The sequence below is a fragment of the Phallusia mammillata genome, chromosome 8 (assembly GCF_965637545.1).
Source record: "Phallusia mammillata chromosome 8, kaPhaMamm4.hap1.1, whole genome shotgun sequence".
In the NCBI taxonomy this organism is placed as follows: Eukaryota; Metazoa; Chordata; class Ascidiacea; order Phlebobranchia; family Ascidiidae; genus Phallusia; species Phallusia mammillata.
This window is the reverse complement of record NC_137259.1, coordinates 16,636,220-16,658,296: the sequence shown is the minus strand read 5'-3', so window position 1 is coordinate 16,658,296 and position 22,077 is coordinate 16,636,220. Positions and strand designations below refer to the sequence as shown.

General features: G+C 39.9%; 1 protein-coding gene across 1 annotated transcript in view; it reads left to right on the top strand.

The window, feature by feature from the left end:
• The first annotated feature begins 639 nt into the window (after positions 1-639).
• The window catches only part of LOC145205590 (uncharacterized), a 30,465-nt gene continuing 9,027 nt past the window's right edge, over positions 640-22,077 (top strand). Inside the window, exons 1-31 of the mRNA XM_080078322.1 lie at positions 640-706; positions 763-1,001; positions 1,245-1,433; positions 1,715-1,904; positions 2,322-2,552; positions 2,910-3,097; positions 3,543-3,653; positions 4,041-4,169; positions 4,594-4,782; positions 5,478-5,667; positions 5,805-5,928; positions 6,261-6,384; positions 6,683-6,881; positions 7,347-7,497; positions 7,574-7,739; positions 8,096-8,192; positions 8,549-8,740; positions 9,155-9,514; positions 9,582-11,345; positions 11,753-11,997; positions 12,306-12,630; positions 12,783-12,893; positions 13,061-14,824; positions 15,232-15,476; positions 15,785-16,109; positions 16,262-16,372; positions 16,540-18,303; positions 18,711-18,955; positions 19,264-19,588; positions 19,741-19,851; positions 20,019-21,782. Coding sequence (XP_079934448.1) covers positions 640-706; positions 763-1,001; positions 1,245-1,433; positions 1,715-1,904; positions 2,322-2,552; positions 2,910-3,097; positions 3,543-3,653; positions 4,041-4,169; positions 4,594-4,782; positions 5,478-5,667; positions 5,805-5,928; positions 6,261-6,384; positions 6,683-6,881; positions 7,347-7,497; positions 7,574-7,739; positions 8,096-8,192; positions 8,549-8,740; positions 9,155-9,514; positions 9,582-11,345; positions 11,753-11,997; positions 12,306-12,630; positions 12,783-12,893; positions 13,061-14,824; positions 15,232-15,476; positions 15,785-16,109; positions 16,262-16,372; positions 16,540-18,303; positions 18,711-18,955; positions 19,264-19,588; positions 19,741-19,851; positions 20,019-21,782 — 12,235 coding nt within the window. The remainder of the gene's footprint in view (positions 707-762; positions 1,002-1,244; positions 1,434-1,714; positions 1,905-2,321; positions 2,553-2,909; positions 3,098-3,542; positions 3,654-4,040; positions 4,170-4,593; positions 4,783-5,477; positions 5,668-5,804; positions 5,929-6,260; positions 6,385-6,682; positions 6,882-7,346; positions 7,498-7,573; positions 7,740-8,095; positions 8,193-8,548; positions 8,741-9,154; positions 9,515-9,581; positions 11,346-11,752; positions 11,998-12,305; positions 12,631-12,782; positions 12,894-13,060; positions 14,825-15,231; positions 15,477-15,784; positions 16,110-16,261; positions 16,373-16,539; positions 18,304-18,710; positions 18,956-19,263; positions 19,589-19,740; positions 19,852-20,018; positions 21,783-22,077) is intronic.

Sequence of the window (22,077 nt, the reverse complement as noted above, 5' to 3'; positions counted from 1 at the left end):
GATTGCTTCTTTACTAACTTAGTCTATGTACTGATTACTTGGTGCGTAAGCTATGTATTCGCCGAAAAGTAAAAAACGCAAAACACAAGTATGGAAAGACACCAGAGTTTCGGCAGACAGGCAAAGGACACACACGTTTTCTTGCTGACTTCCAATATATTTTTATCATATATTTAAGTTGTGCTTGTTTAGTGAAAGAAAGACTCGAAAGCTATTTCTATAAGTTGAGCATCGAACCTTGTTATGCAAACTGTGTTTTTTTTTTGTCAGGTGTGAGGACGGATACCTGTATGACGAGCACAAAAAGGCTTGTGTCCAACCTGGCGAATGTGGTCCCTGTATTTTGGCCCCTACTCCTACCCGTAAGTTACAAACCAGCTTCAAATAAATTTGTTAAACCGGGGGAAATTCCTCACAAAGGAAGAAGGAATTTACTTTAATTTGTACATGTGGTTTGTAAATAGACAGCTTTGCTCCGGGAATATAACCAGTAAAGTTGATTAAAGAATTTTTTTATAGATCTTTGTATGGTTAGGTATCTACATCTATGTAGTTTTGGGAGGAACAAAAATGTTTTAAACAGTTTCGTGAGGATTTTGTCTATAAAGGATAAGAACCACTGTGTTAAGTTGTTCTTCGATGACAAAAGCTTTCCTTGACAAACAAACAATAGCAAAGACATTATTTCAGATGGTTTATAATCACTGTTGCTTTTATTGCTTGCACATGTGCGTGTTTTTTGCATCTTTTTGCATTTTGCAGCTGGTTGCCAGGAAGAAGAGGAAAGAGTTTGCGGATTTTCAGAGTACGTGAGCAACCATGTCCCGTCTGTGGCTAGCCTAGTGGAGATCGAGGACATAAACACTGCAAAGGAGTCTCTCGGAGAAATGTGCCCTGCATATGTTCGTGGTATCAAGTGCAGAAAAGTGTTTGCTCCGAATGATACCCTCCCAGAAAATGTGACTTGTGACCCAATCAACGGTCTTAGATGCGAAAATAGGGTACGAAATGTTTTGTTTCGCTCAAAGGAGATTTCTTTTATTTAACTTAGTTTAAAATTGATAACAATTTTTCCACCATTAATCCAGGTTAAAATAACGTTAGTTTCTCCACATAAAGGTGTCCTCGAGACCGCATTTATGTCACAAAAATAAACCTGATTACTTCCTTTTACAGTCAATCAATGTTGTAGTGTCAACGCACTAACTCTATAGGCCCTTCAACCATTTTTATGTATTTTTCAGGGCACTGACATCTGCGACAACTATGAAATTAGCATAAACTGTTGTCGCTGTGTGCCCAAGTGTGATCAAGAATGCCCAGAGAAGCCGAAGTGTGAACCTAACGAGGAACTGATAACGGATACTACAAGTTCTTGCTGTGAATCCTACAGTTGCAAATGTATAGGATGCTACCACAACAATGAATTAAAGGTTTGTTTTAAACGTTATACTTATAAGCTTAGTTTATATAAAAGTTGTACTAATCGTTTACAACGTGTGACTGTTTCTTGCAATTTTAAAACGAATTATAATTTATTTATGCTAAAGGGCACTTAATCAATGTTATTTGCCTTACTTTTATTTTTTGCGTGTATTCCCATCCCTAAAGATACGCAAACTATATACTGGCAACATACGCTTGGGTGTAAAACAAAGTTTGTTTAATGACAAGAAGAGCTTTGAGAACATTTAACACCCTGAGATGTGTTTAGGCTGGCAATACATCGTGGACAGAGAATTGTACAACAGTTAGTTGTGATCCAGAGCAAAAAACTGACGGAAGTGTCTGTTACAAAATTACATCAAAACCTACTCCATGTCAATACGACGAATGCCCAGCGTACGCTCAACTGGAAACTGTGTCAACTAATACCGATGCATGCTGCGAAACAAAGCATTGTGGTAAGTATTGTTACTTTATTTTGGCAATAGAGAAAAGTTATTGTTTCTTTAATGCTGATGTGTCTGTCTGTCTGTTTGTGTAAAATACGGTTTATAAACATCAACTTCAAAGTTTGACTATGCAATCGTAATATATAACTCATTGAACAGAAAGAAATGCGTTTAATGTTGCAATCAAAATACGATGCTTGTAATCTGACAAATCTTAGAAGAATACTCTTATTGTAGTACATATCTTTTTTTAATCACACATGGTAATTGCCAAAACGTGTCACATGCTAGTTTTGCATTGCCAGGTTACTAATTGATCTATTTTATCGACTTGTTTGAAGTAAAGTTGTAGGTTCAAACTGCTCACAACGCTGGACAATTAACGTAACGCCTCATCTTAAAAAAACTATTTTCTTTCCTCAACAGTATGCAAGGACGAGTATGACCCAGCTGTAGCGGAGGCACTAAACTGCACTGCACCAGAAATTCGAGTATTCACCAACTATACTGAAGGCGATTTAATATGTAAGACGGCGGCTTGTGAGTGTCCGCCGGAGATGGAGAGAACCCATTGCGTAAATGAAACCACGTGTCCAACAGACGGGTGTCACAAGATGTCGGAATTCATTTGCGGTTGTGCGACATCAAGTGAATGCGGTAAGTGAAAAAGTTCTTAAAGTAACATACAAAAATTTACAATTCTTATTTTGTTTCCTTAGTTAATCGTGCACTGTACTACGCCCATTCAGTGTTATTTACCCTGATAAAAGCGACCTGCATAGACGTCGAAACGTCGAAACAAAACAAAATTTGCAAAAGAGCTGTATATTTGATATTATGCCTGGCAGAAACAGCTTATATACGTAACAAACAATATTTATAAATCATTTATATTTGCGCTTAGTACATAGGGTTCAGATTTTAGTATCATAAGAACCTATGTCACTGTGATCTCTCTAAATATTGCTGTACGAGCATTGTAGCCTACCCTTTATTTGATATACTTTCTCACAGTGTGTGACCCTGCCGATTGCACAAAGGCGCCCACTTGTGGCGAGTGTAAGATCCTTAACACGACCGAAGCCGGTACGCCAGGAAGCCCTGACATGAGATGTGCTTACGATACCTGTTGTCCAAAACATGAGTGTGTCCCTGTTGCTTGCGCGGAAGACACGACCGAGTGTGCTGATTACGAGGACAAGGTATAAACATTTGCCCAACAAGATTTTTAAATCATTGATGATTACTTTATCATGCCCGCTGTTGAAAATTTTAAACGAACAAACGTAAAATAAATTATTGGTTTTATTCCGTTTTCTCTTTTTAGTTGTTGGCTGAAAGTGTGTTTATTTCTAAAGTATTGTAGTTTTTGTAACAACATACATTTCAACAATGCCCTTTTTTATAAAAAATTGAAAACTTTTATAAATATGCTTTATACGTTTCACGTTTTCTACTATAGCTTTTAACAAATTTTATAATAAATGAACGCATCCTAAATCCGTTTTATGTTGATCACTACAAGTATTGCTGGTAATGTCTCGTTATTTTAAAGGAGCCAAAGTCGGTGCGTGAAACCGAAGTATTTGTTGTTTAAGTGTTTAAAATTTTTAACACACATGTTAGAACCATGTTTCTGTTCCTCAGGTTACATCAGACCTTGAGGGAACTTGTTGCCCCGCATACAATTGCTCCTGTAACGAAACAAAGTGCAAAGTTTTTGAACCATCGTGTGGCATTCAAGAAGAACTTACCACGGTAAGTCTATTAAATTCAAACGTTGGCGACCTAATTAAAAGTCCAAACCTTTTTAGTGCCCCTTAAGTTATAGTGATTTTTTTCGAATTATAAGTCTACAATAACTATTAAACAAACCAAATTGGAGTAATTGACATAAAACTCAAGGAGAATAGACAGCGTTGTATGTATTAAATTGTGTTTTTCAATAATTTTTCAAACCCTGATTAGACGTTACTTTTTTACAAATAGGCCAAAACACTTCCTTTTGGAAACTCGATCTCGTAACCGCTGCTTTGGTGTTACTTACCTCTGGTCTTAGTGTGTGTGCAGTTGTACTGTTGTTTTATACTTTGTTTAGATTTTGCTTTAAACGTTATCTATTTCTTCAACTTTTCCTTTGCCCAGGTTGGAGAGCTAAACGATTGCTGTGATCGGAAGGAATGCAACTGCACAAAATGTTATGACAGTGCAACAGGAGAGGTCTACAACATCGACGACGATTGGAAAGATTCAACTGACTCCTGCATTCAATATGTATGCGTTTGTGTATTGTTAGTGTTATAATTGGGCACGAGTAGAGACCGCGCTGTATTGCCTGGGATAATATGACTGCCTTAAAAGCGCTGAGCATTTTTATTCATGGCATTATGAACACTGCAATGCTTTTTACACGTTTTCTAAAATAATGAGCAACTAAATGCATTAGAGTTATCTTATTGACATTGTGTTGAACCAAATTGTTTGTTGCGGCAACATGATAATTTAGCAATCACCTAATTGTAAATCACTTTTCAGCATTTTTTGTAAACAAATTAGTCAACCTGCGAAATGTAGCTTTTGGACAAGTGGGTGCGTTTTAGTTACTAATCTATCCATATTATTAGATTTCGACCTACGGGCCGTCATAATAGGATACGTTTCTGAGTGTTTTTCAAACTATGGTCATTTACTTTAACAGACTTGCACCCTAAATTCAACTGCACCCGATTCTTGTCCATACAGCCAACGTGCCGACCTTCGAGATTATTGTTTACATGCAGTATGCCCTGTTAACGAGTATCTGGTGACAGACACATCAGCAAGCACAGAATGTTGCCCAGGGGAATGTTGCAAATCGGGATGCTTGGACGAAGGGATGGTGCATGGGGTGAGTAAACACGTTTGATTGCCGATTTTCCACATTTTGTAACAAAAGTGTGACTGACATTTTCGTTCGGCATTTTACCAAATAAATCGATTTGCTGCCATGGCATTACCATAGTGCAGTGGTTCCTAACCTTTTTGTCCTGTGCACCATTTTAGTCGATTTTAGTCGATCAAATCTAATCCCCCCCTACAAATTTAGTTTTCTAAAATATCATTTAAATTAACATTTTAATGTAATTCTTAGAACAGAAACTAAACTCTCGATTATAAGATCTATAGCTTTTAATATATACGATCTTTAACTTTCTTTTCCTCAGCTCATGTGTGGCAACTGCAGCAATAACACATAGCACAGACAACCAGTAAGAGATTAATATAAAATATATTGTAACACAAAATCCCCCTACAAATTACAAAATCCCCCCCCCTAATAGGGAATTCCCCTCTGGTTGGGAACCACTGCCATAGTGTACAAACCCTCGATTTACGTTCTAATCCTGATGTATTCTGAAAAAGAAAATTACTAATGATGTGTTTCTCAAAAAAAATATTTAATATATTTTTTACATTAACACACTTGTTTTTTCTTTAATTGCCAACCGTTTGCTATCAGTTTATCTGTTTTCAACAACAAGAAAAATCATTTTCCTTTTATCCTTATTTTTTGGCTAATAATCTTGTAACTGTTGTTTACAGCCCGGAGAAGAGTGGGAAGTAAACAGTTGTTTGCGAAAACGCTGCGAATGTTCGTGCGCTGAAGGATGTAATATAATGGAGATCCCTGAGTCATGTCCCGGCCAAGTCGTACCAACGTGTGTTAACAGAATGGCTGCAACGGCAGAACGTTTTCCCGAAGACCCTTGCTGCCCTGACTATCAATGTCAATGTAAGTAACCCAAACTTTGCAGGATTCATGTTCTGTTAAAAACGTTTAAGTTGGCCTATCATGGATTCATGAAACCATGGTCCCACTACGATAGTACCTGAAAGACAAATCTGTTGAAACGTGAGGTTACTTTAAAGGTATTTGCACTGCGTTTGGAGATCCACACTATTCGACTTTTGATGGTTCATCTTACGCATTCATGGGACAATGTCATTACACTTTGGTGACTTACAGAAATTCGGACCGCCTTCATATCTACAGGTATTTGGTGATGGGCACATAGGTGGTTCTATCGTGGTTTTCATGTCCGAAAATGTTTTAACACATTGAAACTCTAGCAAGTCTGGTCTTACGTTATTAAAAAAAAAGGAAATTTAAAAATGGAAAAACAAATGTGCAGTCAATTCCCAGATTAGATGCTCACATGTAACAAAACTTGCGCAGACATCGCACATACTTACAAAGAGCACTTCAAAAACAGTTTTTCGAGCGCGAAAATCTTACTTTAAACCCCTTTATTTACTTTACATCAGTAAATCGCCGAAACGTTAAGATTCCTGGTTATTTTATAAGCACCTATTTTTTCCATACAGTGACAACACAGTGTGTTCGGATGAAAACGACAACCCTCTGACTTGCTTGAAAAAAGTTTTTGTAGAATGGGATGGGACACAGGTTGAACTGTACCGTGGACCAGGTCAAACACTGATGGAATCTGTAAGTTTGGCGAAGTGAATAAGAAAACTGTGTGTTGTATGTTAGATGTACATACTTTTGCTGATTCGATTCCAATAATGGTGTCTTGTTGACATTTGGGGCAAAACACATAATTATTTTCAGATAAATGGTTTAATATACTGATTTTGTACCAAACGATTTTCTCGAGATGTATATTTAAAGATTAACAACATACCAAACATGAAATAAATTTAGGTTATCAAAACAAAAAACTTTCGAGTCAGTGTTAACTTTCAGGAAACATCAAAATCATAAGAATACTGAACGTATATTTCAGGTCAAAGTAAACGGCGTCGCGGTGCCTACGCTTCCTTGGTCTGAAGGTGGCATTTCTATCCGAATCGTGGCACGTCTAATTTTCTTACTAATCCCGGAGATCGATCTTACACTTGTGTACAACACAAACGCCAATGCTCCCTTGGTCAGCATAAAAATCCCATTCTCTTCACATTTTAATCGCACTGTTGGTCTGTGCGGTAAGTACTTGTGACTTTTTGTCCTACTTCTGTAGTTTGTTATCTGCAGTTTAAGTAAGACAGCAATATCGTAGTTGCAGAACTAAATACGGGTTTGAAAAGAGCGTGTTTACAAACAAAACTACAAGAGTGCGAATGATATATACTAGAAAACTTTTTTATTCCACACGTTTAAACAATTGTTATTTGTAACCAGTGTTTTTTTAAGGTGTTTTGGGGGACCGAAACGGTCCCCCAAATTTCTCCAGCGGTTTCCCAAAATTTGGACTTGCAACTACAGTACTATTTTTTGGTATTTAAATGAAACACTTGCGGTCTCTTAAAACTACTTAGCGGTCACCCAAACCAAACCTTAAAAAAAACTGTTTGTAACAAGTCGGTTTAGAGAGTGTGCGAGTTCAACTTGAGTTGCCAAGAGTTGCAATTTCGATCCTCGTAACATTGAGTTTTTTGTTGTTACTGTAGGAACATGTACCAACGACAGAAATGACGATTTTGAAGGGAAAAACGGCACCAAAATCGTCGACAAAAATGATTTTGGCCACAACTGGTTGGTGAATGTTACTGATCAAGAATGTGAAAAGTGTACATCGCCATCTTGTCTTACCTGTAAACAGTAAGTGTTCTGAAACATTACATTACCGGACAAACTACGGCGTAGATCAGAGAAAAATGTTGTTGTGTTTTTAAAGATTAAAGGAGCAAGGATATGAATTACCCCACCGGTGTAGTAATGCAACATGTGCTCCTGATGTGTGCGACATCTTCAATTCAACTGAGTTTAAGAAATGTGAATCGCATGCAGACGCCGAACAATTTGCCAAGGCGTGTATTTTCGACGCGAACAAAACCAAAAAGGTATTCCACTCTAAACCACTCTGAACAAGAAACCAGTAACAAGCACCAGAGTGTGTTTTATTGTTGAAATTATAAGTGACAAATATGCTTTGTAAACAAAACTCAGGAACATTTGTAAATCTCAAATGGCGAAAGTGTTTTCCTAATTCTTTTCAACAAGGCAGACAGAATATACCCACACGTCATTCTAAATACAAGCGAAGAAAAAATAATTTAGTTCTGCATGACTCCTCATACTCATCAGAAAACATTTATGTACTTCTATTTATTATTTGACGACTTTGGTTTTGTAATGTATTTTAATTTTGTTTTTTAGCATTCAATTGTAGTTACCACAAGATTTTGTGTATTTTTAGTGCGATACTTGCCGCAGCAGTGCAGTGGAAGCATTTGTAAATCTCTGCTTGCAAAATGGTGTTTGTGTGGATCCAAATAATGTCATAGACTGTCAAGGTAAGACAACAGAAAGACATTAACATTATTTTGTCCACTGAAGCTTTGCAAATCAACTAACATACCAAAAATTTCGCTGACACATTTCCATATTTTTCAACGCGTGAAGTGAATTACTTATTTTTCAATGTGCAACCAAACTTTTGGCTGACTTGCTTAATGCGATCCGGTGGTGACAATTCATAGATTTTGCTCCTAAATTTCGTTTGACTATTTAGGTTTTACACATACCTCTTTGTCGCTCTAATTATTTTTTCTATCCTTTAAACTTCTGCTTAACGTGTTCTTTACCAAAGCCGAATTTCATTAATTCCAAAGAAAGTCCCAACTTTAAAGCCTAATCAATTTTGTCGCAGTTGAAGAATGTACAGAGGAAGGTACAGAATACCGACGGTGTGCAAAGGTTTGTGAAATTGATCAAACATGTCAATCCTACGAGACATCAGTGCCCGGATCTTGTCAAAGTGAACAGCTCGTCACCGGGTGTGTGTGCAAACCTGGTTACGTAAGACGAGACGCCAGTACGACAGAGTGCGTTAAAACCGAATGTAAGTGAACAGACTACGACTAGGTTACGTCATACAAACAAAAGTTGTTTAGGTTTTTTACGAACCTCTCGATAGTTCAAACCTTGTTTAAAATATTTCCCCAAATCGCCAAATTGACTCTTGGATCCACTAAAGCAGCGGTTCCCAACCTGTGGGTCGCGACCCTAACTAGAGTCGTCTGACAATTTGCCTGGGGTCGCCTAAAGCAATGGTTCCCAACTAGTTTCAGGCAATGGACCACTAGCCCCAATAAAATAAACCCATGGACCACTTCGTTGTTGAGAAAAAAATTCAGTCAATTTTAAAAGCATACTAATTTTGTCCTTGGTGTCACCGCAACTTGGCAACTGTTATCTGGGGGTCACGACACCAGAAAGGTTAGGAACCGATGCACTAAAGAATTTTTTTAAACAGGTTGCTCGTGTAACGAACCGCCAACCTGTCTTGAATGGCAAACCCTTAACAAGATACCAACTGAAGGGTGTTGTCCAGAATACGAATGTGTCTGCAATAAGTGCAAGCTCCCCTACGGAGTCAATTTGGATATCGGGGCCACCCACACTTACATCGACAACGATTTGTGCAACAAGACGGTGCGCTGCTTGGAAGTTAGAGAATCAAACGATTCCAATGCTTGCTACAGATCAGAAACGTTAGGCAATCAAAAAGACAACTGTACAACAAAAGCTGAATACGAAAAAGAATATTGCACAAGAGTCGGTGAATATGCCGACCAAATTGACATTGCCACATGCTGTCCTCAGTTCCAATGCTGTAAGTACAAAGTGTCTGAATACAAAAACTGTATAACTATACACCACCCTTTCTTTTCTATTTTCAGCTTGCAACGAAACTGGGGCACCCGAGGAACCAGCTTGCGATCTGCCTGGCGAAGACTTAACAGAGTATCCACCTAATGAAACACATTGCTATCCCACTTACAACTGCACTTGTAACGAGGACATGAAAAAACTTGAAAATCTTTGTCCCGAATACAATGTAACCAAAGATGCATGCACCAGGGATGACAGGGAAGTGACAATAACAAGTCAACCCGGTACCAATCCTGACAGTCCTTGCTGCCCAGTGTACGACTGTACTTGCAAAACGTGCGACGACAACAAACCAGAGTGCGATCCAGGTTACTTGGCACAAGATATCACAACATTAGATGATTGTTGCACCAAATGGAACTGCATCTGCGACAGTTGCGAAGCGCCTGACAATTCACGTGTCAATGTTGGTGAAGACTTTAACGGAACCGAAAACGGATGTAAAGTCACGTGGTCTTGCTCTGCGCCACAGCAAGCCGATTCATGTTACACCATGTCAGTAACATACAACGAAAGTTTGTCGTGTATAGAGAAGGACACATTTGAGGGCAACTGCCTGAAAGGTTACGAACACGCTGAGCTTGTTGAATCTTCATCAGAACAGTGTTGCCCAGAATATAAATGCGTGTGCAACAACGAAACCATGTTGATGAAGAATTGTCCAGAGTCTAGTGTCACTGAAGAAGATTGTAACATTGAGGGAAGAATGAACTCAACGTATGAAGTCACCAACAACTGTTGTGAAACTCTCACGTGCGAGTGTTACGGACAACCGGAACTAGATTCGCATTGCTCAGGCTACAACATCGAATGTGGTTTTGGAGAAGAACGCCAACGTACCCCAGTTGATGGACAGTGCTGTCCTTACTACAACTGCACCTGCTCTCAATGCCCGATAGAGTACATACCCTACCCTACACCTCTCAAGCCGTATGAAAAGTACGAGCCTCTGACGATAGAAGAAAATCCGGCTCAGAAATGTTGTCCTCGGTATAAAATTGTATGCCAAGAAAGCCATGACAACTGTTCCGAACCGGAATGCCCGAAAAACCACTCTGTATCTGTTTCCACCGAGACTGACCCACTCACCAACAACTGCTGTCCGATATACAGCTGTGTGTGCGACGTGTGTATGATCGACGGTAACCCTGTAGCGATCAATGAAACTTGGAATGAGGACGTGGGCGAAGGTTGTATGATAACGAAGAGTTGTTCCGCTCAACATGAGAACCCGGATAATACGACCACATGCCGCACACCAGTAACAACCTACGACCCTCGGATGGATTGCCAAACAGCCACACAGTTTGAAGAAGCAAATTGTACGTCTGACAAGAAAGCAGTGGAATCGGAGCCAGCAGGAAGCGACCCAAGCTCCCCATGTTGTCCGAAATACAACTGCTTTTGCAAAACATGTGAGAACTCATCGCCACCAAGCTGTAAGACTGGTTACATTACAGAGGATCTGAAAACCGATGAAGACTGTTGTTCCAATTGGTCAAACTGCACTTGCAATTCTTGTGACATAGGCAACGGTACCCTCATATCCCGTGGCTCTTCAGTGAATATGACCGATGAGAATGGATGCTTGATACAATACATGTGTTCAGACAACAAAAAAGCAGGAGAGTCATGTTACGAGCTGACGGTTTACAAAAACGAGAGTTTGACCTGTGAGAGCAAAGATGAGTTCGACTTTCACAATTGTAAGCCGAACAACCGTGAGACAGTAGAGACAGACACTTCATCTTGTTGCAAAATATACGACTGCGGTAAGTACACTTCCGGAAAAGTATAAAATAACTAAACTTTTGGGTTTGCTTTAGTGTTATTTATTTCCAAGTACAGATGTTTTTGACATACAATAAAGACCAAGAGAGGGTAACAAAACGTATCCTATTTTAATTGCAGCACTTGCCGTTGAATGTTTCCTTTAAAAACACGTTGTGAACATTTGAAAACAACAAAAGTATACCTTCATATGCTTGGAATGAAAAAAGAACGTGTAACACAAACAATGCAAACAAATAACTACTCATATTTAAAGTGCTGATCTCCAAAATAGTCCTCTCTATGTTAGCTCCTTTAAACAATCAAAATTACTTGTTTCGGGCAAATACTGGGCCCGTTGCATGAAAACTTGATGTTACTAAATTATTTTTTGTTTATTATCTTCCAGCATGCCGCAATGAAACTTGCTCTTATCCTGGACAGAAGCAGGTGGAATATTTCGAAGGCTCGAGACTTTGTACTCGTTGTGAATGTTACAATGATTCGACAGAATATCAGAATAGATGTCAAACATATCAGAATGCCTTTATCAGTTGTTTTGATGACAATCGTGAAGTTGTAGAACTCAACACTACATCATCTAACCCGTGCTGTCCTGACTATGCTTGTGTATGCAAATCATGTCAATCACAGGTACAAAAAGCTTGTTTAAAACATTGGATGAACATTTCAGTTATATCTGTAATATTCGTGAAACATTGTGGCCAATTAGATAAAAATGTTAAAATAAACAAACATTAAACATGTAGAATCAGTCCACACAAGGAGGACACATATAACAATTCCTAAGCCAACTCCCAACAAGAAGTATTTTACTTTTACAATATCAGGTGTCAATCATTTGTACGCAAACACAGAAATAGAGAAACAAACCCTAGTATTGTACGCTGTACCAAGTGATGTTTAGGCACCAAAACAGTTGAAAAAATTGTTTATTCCAGGTATCTTCGTGCCCAGATGGCTACAAAGAGATATCTGAAACAGATACTTGCGGCTGCAAGAAATCAAAATGCGTGTGTTCGTCGTGCAAAGATAACAACAACGTCACTCGAGAAGTTGACAGCTCCTGGCAGGCAAGAGGCGATGACAGATGTCTTAGAAACTACACATGCAGGAACACAGCCCGCGGTGAAGATGGTTGCTTTGTACCTGAAACGTTTCCTGTTTGCGAATCGGAGGTTTGTCCTCGTTGCACTACCCAGAGTAAGAAGGTATACGCAAGTCCCGACGAAGACCCTGAACCTTGCTGCGAGGAATATGATTGTGGTAAGAAAATTGTTTTTACTGTTAAACTAAAACATTTTTTTAAACCTGTGAAGTGCTAACATATTTGTAATCGCCAATAACGAACTGAAACCAGATTGCTTGCATTCTGTTTACTCAGTCAACTAACGACTTTACTTTGCGATTTTGTTTAGTACCGTTCAACTGTACAACCAAAGAAGAATTCGAGACACGCCATTGCAAGCGAGAAGGAGAATATGCTGTGAAAATAGAAAACGAAAAATGTTGTCCAGACTATGATTGTGGTAAGTACCATTACACGTATAGCTCAAATAGGGAGGTCAATAATCTCCTGCGATGTGTGTTTTTGACATGGATTTTGCATCTGATACGAAATGGAAACATTTTGGAATGAGCTAATATATGTGAGTTTAATAGAAAAGTTTCAAATTACTTTACTTTCATTTCATAGAGTGCAACACAACCCGAGTAAATGAGGAAATAACATGCGATTATCCTGGCGAGATGAAGACTAAATATCCTGCAAATGAGGAACGATGTTATCCCACATACAACTGCACATGCAACGAGGACATAAAGCAACTTAAAAATCTTTGTCCCGGATACAATTCAACCAACGATGCATGCACCAGGGATGACAGGGAAGTGACAATAACAAGTCAACCCGGTACCAATCCTGACAGTCCTTGCTGCCCAGTGTACGACTGTACTTGCAAAACGTGCGACGACAACAAACCAGAGTGCGATCCAGGTTACTTGGCACAAGATATCACAACATTAGATGATTGTTGCACCAAATGGAACTGCATCTGCGACAGTTGCGAAGCGCCTGACAATTCACGTGTCAATGTTGGTGAAGACTTTAACGGAACCGAAAACGGATGTAAAGTCACGTGGTCTTGCTCTGCGCCACAGCAAGCCGATTCATGTTACACCATGTCAGTAACATACAACGAAAGTTTGTCGTGTATAGAGAAGGACACATTTGAGGGCAACTGCCTGAAAGGTTACGAACACGCTGAGCTTGTGGAATCTTCATCAGAACAGTGTTGCCCAGAATATAAATGCGTGTGCAACAACGAAACCATGTTGATGAAGAATTGTCCAGAGTCTAGTGTCACTGAAGAAGATTGTAACATTGAGGGAAGAATGAACTCAACGTATGAAGTCACCAACAACTGTTGTGAAACTCTCACGTGCGAGTGTTACGGACAACCCGAACTAGATTCGCATTGCTCAGGCTACAACATCGAATGTGGTTTTGGAGAAGAACGCCAACGTACCCCAGTTGATGGACAGTGCTGTCCTTACTACAACTGCACCTGCTCTCAATGCCCGATAGAGTACATACCCTACCCTACACCTCTCAAGCCGTATGAAAAGTACGAGCCTCTGACGATAGAAGAAAATCCGGCTCAGAAATGTTGTCCTCGGTATAAAATTGTATGCCAAGAAAGCCATGACAACTGTTCCGAACCGGAATGCCCGAAAAACCACTCTGTATCTGTTTCCACCGAGACTGACCCACTCACCAACAACTGCTGTCCGATATACAGCTGTGTGTGCGACGTGTGTATGATCGACGGTAACCCTGTAGCGATCAATGAAACTTGGAATGAGGACGTGGGCGAAGGTTGTATGATAACGAAGAGTTGTTCCGCTCAACATGAGAACCCGGATAATACGACCACATGCCGCACACCAGTAACAACCTACGACCCTCGGATGGATTGCCAAACAGCCACACAGTTTGAAGAAGCAAATTGTACGTCTGACAAGAAAGCAGTGGAATCGGAGCCAGCAGGAAGCGACCCAAGCTCCCCATGTTGTCCGAAATACAACTGCTTTTGCAAAACATGTGAGAACTCATCGCCACCAAGCTGTAAGACTGGTTACATTACAGAGGATCTGAAAACTGATGAAGATTGTTGTTCCAATTGGTCAAACTGCACTTGCAATTCTTGTGACATAGGCAACGGTACCCTCATATCCCGTGGCTCTTCAGTGAATATGACCGATGACAATGGATGCTTGATACAATACATGTGTTCAGACAACAAAAAAGCAGGAGAGTCATGTTACGAGCTGACGGTTTACAAAAACGAGAGTTTGACCTGTGAGAGCAAAGATGAGTTCGACTTTCACAATTGTAAGCCGAACAACCGTGAGACAGTAGAGACAGACACTTCATCTTGTTGCAAAAAATACGACTGCGGTAAGTAGACTTCCGGAAAATTATAAAATAACTAAACTTTTGGGTTTGCTTTAGCTTTATTTATTTTCAAGTACAGATGTTTTTGACATACAATAAAGACCAAGAGAGGGTAACAAAACGTATCCTATTTTAATTGCAGCACTTGCCGTTGAATGTTTCCTTTAAAAACACGTTGTGAACATTTGAAAACAACAAAAGTATACCTTCATATGCTTAGAATGAAAAAAGAACGTGTAACACAAACAATGCAAACAAATAACTACTCATATTTAAAGTGCTGATCTCCAAAATAGTCCTCTCTATGTTAGCTCCTTTAAACAATCAAAATTACTTGTTTCGGGCAAATACTGGGCCCGTTGCATGAAAACTTGATGTTACTAAATTATTTTTTGTTTATTATCTTCCAGCATGCCGCAATGAAACTTGCTCTTATCCTGGACAGAAGCAGGTGGAATATTTCGAAGGCTCGAGACTTTGTACTCGTTGTGAATGTTACAATGATTCGACAGAATATCAGAATAGATGTCATACATATCAGAATGCCTTTATCAGTTGTTTTGATGACAATCGTGAAGTTGTAGAACTCAACACTACATCATCTAACCCGTGCTGTCCTGACTATGCTTGTGTATGCAAATCATGTCAATCACAGGTACAAAAAGCTTGTTTAAAACATTGGATGAACATTTCAGTTATATCTGTAATATTCGTGAAACATTGTGGCCAATTAGATAAAAATGTTAAAATAAACAAACATTAAACATGTAGAATCAGTCCACACAAGGAGGACACATATAACAATTCCTAAGCCAACTCCCAACAAGAAGTATTTTACTTTTACAATATCAGGTGTCAATCATTTGTACGCAAACACAGAAATAGAGAAACAAACCCTAGTATTGTACGCTGTACCAAGTGATGTTTAGGCACCAAAACAGTTGAAAAAATTGTTTATTCCAGGTATCTTCGTGCCCAGATGGCTACAAAGAGATATCTGAAACAGATACTTGCGGCTGCAAGAAATCAAAATGCGTGTGTTCGTCGTGCAAAGATAACAACAACGTCACTCGAGAAGTTGACAGCTCCTGGCAGGCAAGAGGCGATGACAGATGTCTTAGAAACTACACATGCAGGAACACAGCCCGCGGTGAAGATGGTTGCTTTGTACCTGAAACGTTTCCTGTTTGCGAATCGGAGGTTTGTCCTCGTTGCACTACCCAGAGTAAGAAGGTATACGCAAGTCCCGACGAAGACCCTGAACCTTGCTGCGAGGAATATGATTGTGGTAAGAAAATTGTTTTTACTGTTAAACTAAAACATTTTTTTAAACCTGTGAAGTGCTAACATATTTGTAATCGCCAATAACGAACTGAAACCAGATTGCTTGCATTCTGTTTACTCAGTCAACTAACGACTTTACTTTGCGATTTTGTTTAGTACCGTTCAACTGTACAACCAAAGAAGAATTCGAGACACGCCATTGCAAGCGAGAAGGAGAATATGCTGTGAAAATAGAAAACGAAAAATGTTGTCCAGACTATGATTGTGGTAAGTACCATTACACGTATAGCTCAAATAGGGAGGTCAATAATCTCCTGCGATGTGTGTTTTTGACATGGATTTTGCATCTGATACGAAATGGAAACATTTTGGAATGAGCTAATATATGTGAGTTTAATAGAAAAGTTTCAAATTACTTTACTTTCATTTCATAGAGTGCAACACAACCCGAGTAAATGAGGAAATAACATGCGATTATCCTGGCGAGATGAAGACTAAATATCCTGCAAATGAGGAACGATGTTATCCCACATACAACTGCACATGCAACGAGGACATAAAGCAACTTAAAAATCTTTGTCCCGGATACAATTCAACCAACGATGCATGCACCAGGGATGACAGGGAAGTGACAATAACAAGTCAACCCGGTACCAATCCTGACAGTCCTTGCTGCCCAGTGTACGACTGTACTTGCAAAACGTGCGACGACAACAAACCAGAGTGCGATCCAGGTTACTTGGCACAAGATATCACAACATTAGATGATTGTTGCACCAAATGGAACTGCATCTGCGACAGTTGCGAAGCGCCTGACAATTCACGTGTCAATGTTGGTGAAGACTTTAACGGAACCGAAAACGGATGTAAAGTCACGTGGTCTTGCTCTGCGCCACAGCAAGCCGATTCATGTTACACCATGTCAGTAACATACAACGAAAGTTTGTCGTGTATAGAGAAGGACACATTTGAGGGCAACTGCCTGAAAGGTTACGAACACGCTGAGCTTGTGGAATCTTCATCAGAACAGTGTTGCCCAGAATATAAATGCGTGTGCAACAACGAAACCATGTTGATGAAGAATTGTCCAGAGTCTAGTGTCACTGAAGAAGATTGTAACATTGAGGGAAGAATGAACTCAACGTATGAAGTCACCAACAACTGTTGTGAAACTCTCACGTGCGAGTGTTACGGACAACCGGAACTAGATTCGCATTGCTCAGGCTACAACATCGAATGTGGTTTTGGAGAAGAACGCCAACGTACCCCAGTTGATGGACAGTGCTGTCCTTACTACAACTGCACCTGCTCTCAATGCCCGATAGAGTACATACCCTACCCTACACCTCTCAAGCCGTATGAAAAGTACGAGCCTCTGACGATAGAAGAAAATCCGGCTCAGAAATGTTGTCCTCGGTATAAAATTGTATGCCAAGAAAGCCATGACAACTGTTCCGAACCGGAATGCCCGAAAAACCACTCTGTATCTGTTTCCACCGAGACTGACCCACTCACCAACAACTGCTGTCCGATATACAGCTGTGTGTGCGACGTGTGTATGATCGACGGTAACCCTGTAGCGATCAATGAAACTTGGAATGAGGACGTGGGCGAAGGTTGTATGATAACGAAGAGTTGTTCCGCTCAACATGAGAACCCGGATAATACGACCACATGCCGCACACCAGTAACAACCTACGACCCTCGGATGGATTGCCAAACAGCCACACAGTTTGAAGAAGCAAATTGTACGTCTGACAAGAAAGCAGTGGAATCGGAGCCAGCAGGAAGCGACCCAAGCTCCCCATGTTGTCCGAAATACAACTGCTTTTGCAAAACATGTGAGAACTCATCGCCACCAAGCTGTAAGACTGGTTACATTACAGAGGATCTGAAAACCGATGAAGACTGTTGTTCCAATTGGTCAAACTGCACTTGCAATTCTTGTGACATAGGCAACGGTACCCTCATATCCCGTGGCTCTTCAGTGAATATGACCGATGACAATGGATGCTTGATACAATACATGTGTTCAGACAACAAAAAAGCAGGAGAGTCATGTTACGAGCTGACGGTTTACAAAAACGAGAGTTTGACCTGTGAGAGCAAAGATGAGTTCGACTTTCACAATTGTAAGCCGAACAACCGTGAGACAGTAGAGACAGACACTTCATCTTGTTGCAAAAAATACGACTGCGGTAAGTAGACTTCCGGAAAATTATAAAATAACTAAACTTTTGGGTTTGCTTTAGCTTTATTTATTTTCAAGTACAGATGTTTTTGACATACAATAAAGACCAAGAGAGGGTAACAAAACGTATCCTATTTTAATTGCAGCACTTGCCGTTGAATGTTTCCTTTAAAAACACGTTGTGAACATTTGAAAACAACAAAAGTATACCTTCATATGCTTGGAATGAAAAAAGAACGTGTAACACAAACAATGCAAACAAATAACTACTCATATTTAAAGTGCTGATCTCCAAAATAGTCCTCTCTATGTTAGCTCCTTTAAACAATCAAAATTACTTGTTTCGGGCAAATACTGGGCCCGTTGCATGAAAACTTGATGTTACTAAATTATTTTTTGTTTATTATCTTCCAGCATGCCGCAATGAAACTTGCTCTTATCCTGGACAGAAGCAGGTGGAATATTTCGAAGGCTCGAGACTTTGTACTCGTTGTGAATGTTACAATGATTCGACAGAATATCAGAATAGATGTCATACATATCAGAATGCCTTTATCAGTTGTTTTGATGACAATCGTGAAGTTGTAGAACTCAACACTACATCATCTAACCCGTGCTGTCCTGACTATGCTTGTGTATGCAAATCATGTCAATCACAGGTACAAAAAGCTTGTTTAAAACATTGGATGAACATTTCAGTTATATCTGTAATATTCGTGAAACATTGTGGCCAATTAGATAAAAATGTTAAAATAAACAAACATTAAACATGTAGAATCAGTCCACACAAGGAGGACACATATAACAATTCCTAAGCCAACTCCCAACAAGAAGTATTTTACTTTTACAATATCAGGTGTCAATCATTTGTACGCAAACACAGAAATAGAGAAACAAACCCTAGTATTGTACGCTGTACCAAGTGATGTTTAGGCACCAAAACAGTTGAAAAAATTGTTTATTCCAGGTATCTTCGTGCCCAGATGGCTACAAAGAGATATCTGAAACAGATACTTGCGGCTGCAAGAAATCAAAATGCGTGTGTTCGTCGTGCAAAGATAACAACAACGTCACTCGAGAAGTTGACAGCTCCTGGCAGGCAAGAGGCGATGACAGATGTCTTAGAAACTACACATGCAGGAACACAGCCCGCGGTGAAGATGGTTGCTTTGTACCTGAAACGTTTCCTGTTTGCGAATCGGAGGTTTGTCCTCGTTGCACTACCCAGAGTAAGAAGGTATACGCAAGTCCCGACGAAGACCCTGAACCTTGCTGCGAGGAATATGATTGTGGTAAGAAAATTGTTTTTACTGTTAAACTAAAACATTTTTTTAAACCTGTGAAGTGCTAACATATTTGTAATCGCCAATAACGAACTGAAACCAGATTGCTTGCATTCTGTTTACTCAGTCAACTAACGACTTTACTTTGCGATTTTGTTTAGTACCGTTCAACTGTACAACCAAAGAAGAATTCGAGACACGCCATTGCAAGCGAGAAGGAGAATATGCTGTGAAAATAGAAAACGAAAAATGTTGTCCAGACTATGATTGTGGTAAGTACCATTACACGTATAGCTCAAATAGGGAGGTCAATAATCTCCTGCGATGTGTGTTTTTGACATGGATTTTGCATCTGATACGAAATGGAAACATTTTGGAATGAGCTAATATATGTGAGTTTAATGGAAAAGTTTCAAATTACTTTACTTTCATTTCATAGAGTGCAACACAACCCGAGTAAATGAGGAAATAACATGCGATTATCCTGGCGAGATGAAGACTAAATATCCTGCAAATGAGGAACGATGTTATCCCACATACAACTGCACATGCAACGAGGACATAAAGCAACTTAAAAATCTTTGTCCCGGATACAATTCAACCAACGATGCATGCACCAGGGATGACAGGGAAGTGACAATAACAAGTCAACCCGGTACCAATCCTGACAGTCCTTGCTGCCCAGTGTACGACTGTACTTGCAAAACGTGCGACGACAACAAACCAGAGTGCGATCCAGGTTACTTGGCACAAGATATCACAACATTAGATGATTGTTGCACCAAATGGAACTGCATCTGCGACAGTTGCGAAGCGCCTGACAATTCACGTGTCAATGTTGGTGAAGACTTTAACGGAACCGAAAACGGATGTAAAGTCACGTGGTCTTGCTCTGCGCCACAGCAAGCCGATTCATGTTACACCATGTCAGTAACATACAACGAAAGTTTGTCGTGTATAGAGAAGGACACATTTGAGGGCAACTGCCTGAAAGGTTACGAACACGCTGAGCTTGTGGAATCTTCATCAGAACAGTGTTGCCCAGAATATAAATGCGTGTGCAACAACGAAACCATGTTGATGAAGAATTGTCCAGAGTCTAGTGTCACTGAAGAAGATTGTAACATTGAGGGAAGAATGAACTCAACGTATGAAGTCACCAACAACTGTTGTGAAACTCTCACGTGCGAGTGTTACGGACAACCGGAACTAGATTCGCATTGCTCAGGCTACAACATCGAATGTGGTTTTGGAGAAGAACGCCAACGTACCCCAGTTGATGGACAGTGCTGTCCTTACTACAACTGCACCTGCTCTCAATGCCCGATAGAGTACATACCCTACCCTACACCTCTCAAGCCGTATGAAAAGTACGAGCCTCTGACGATAGAAGAAAATCCGGCTCAGAAATGTTGTCCTCGGTATAAAATTGTATGCCAAGAAAGCCATGACAACTGTTCCGAACCGGAATGCCCGAAAAACCACTCTGTATCTGTTTCCACCGAGACTGACCCACTCACCAACAACTGCTGTCCGATATACAGCTGTGTGTGCGACGTGTGTATGATCGACGGTAACCCTGTAGCGATCAATGAAACTTGGAATGAGGACGTGGGCGAAGGTTGTATGATAACGAAGAGTTGTTCCGCTCAACATGAGAACCCGGATAATACGACCACATGCCGCACACCAGTAACAACCTACGACCCTCGGATGGATTGCCAAACAGCCACACAGTTTGAAGAAGCAAATTGTACGTCTGACAAGAAAGCAGTGGAATCGGAGCCAGCAGGAAGCGACCCAAGCTCCCCATGTTGTCCGAAATACAACTGCTTTTGCAAAACATGTGAGAACTCATCGCCACCAAGCTGTAAGACTGGTTACATTACAGAGGATCTGAAAACTGATGAAGATTGTTGTTCCAATTGGTCAAACTGCACTTGCAATTCTTGTGACATAGGCAACGGTACCCTCATATCCCGTGGCTCTTCAGTGAATATGACCGATGACAATGGATGCTTGATACAATACATGTGTTCAGACAACAAAAAAGCAGGAGAGTCATGTTACGAGCTGACGGTTTACAAAAACGAGAGTTTGACCTGTGAGAGCAAAGATGAGTTCGACTTTCACAATTGTAAGCCGAACAACCGTGAGACAGTAGAGACAGACACTTCATCTTGTTGCAAAATATACGACTGCGGTAAGTACACTTCCGGAAAATTATAAAATAACTAAACTTTTGGGTTTGCTTTAGCTTTATTTATTTTCAAGTACAGATGTTTTTGACATACAATAAAGACCAAGAGAGGGTAACAAAACGTATCCTATTTTGATTGCAGCACTTGCCGTTGAATGTTTCCTTTATAAACACGTTGTGAACATTTGAAAACAATAAAAGTATACCTTCATATGCTGGAAATGAAGCAAAAACCTGTAACACAAACAATGCAAACAAATAACTACTCATATTTAAAGATGCTGATCTCCAAAATAGT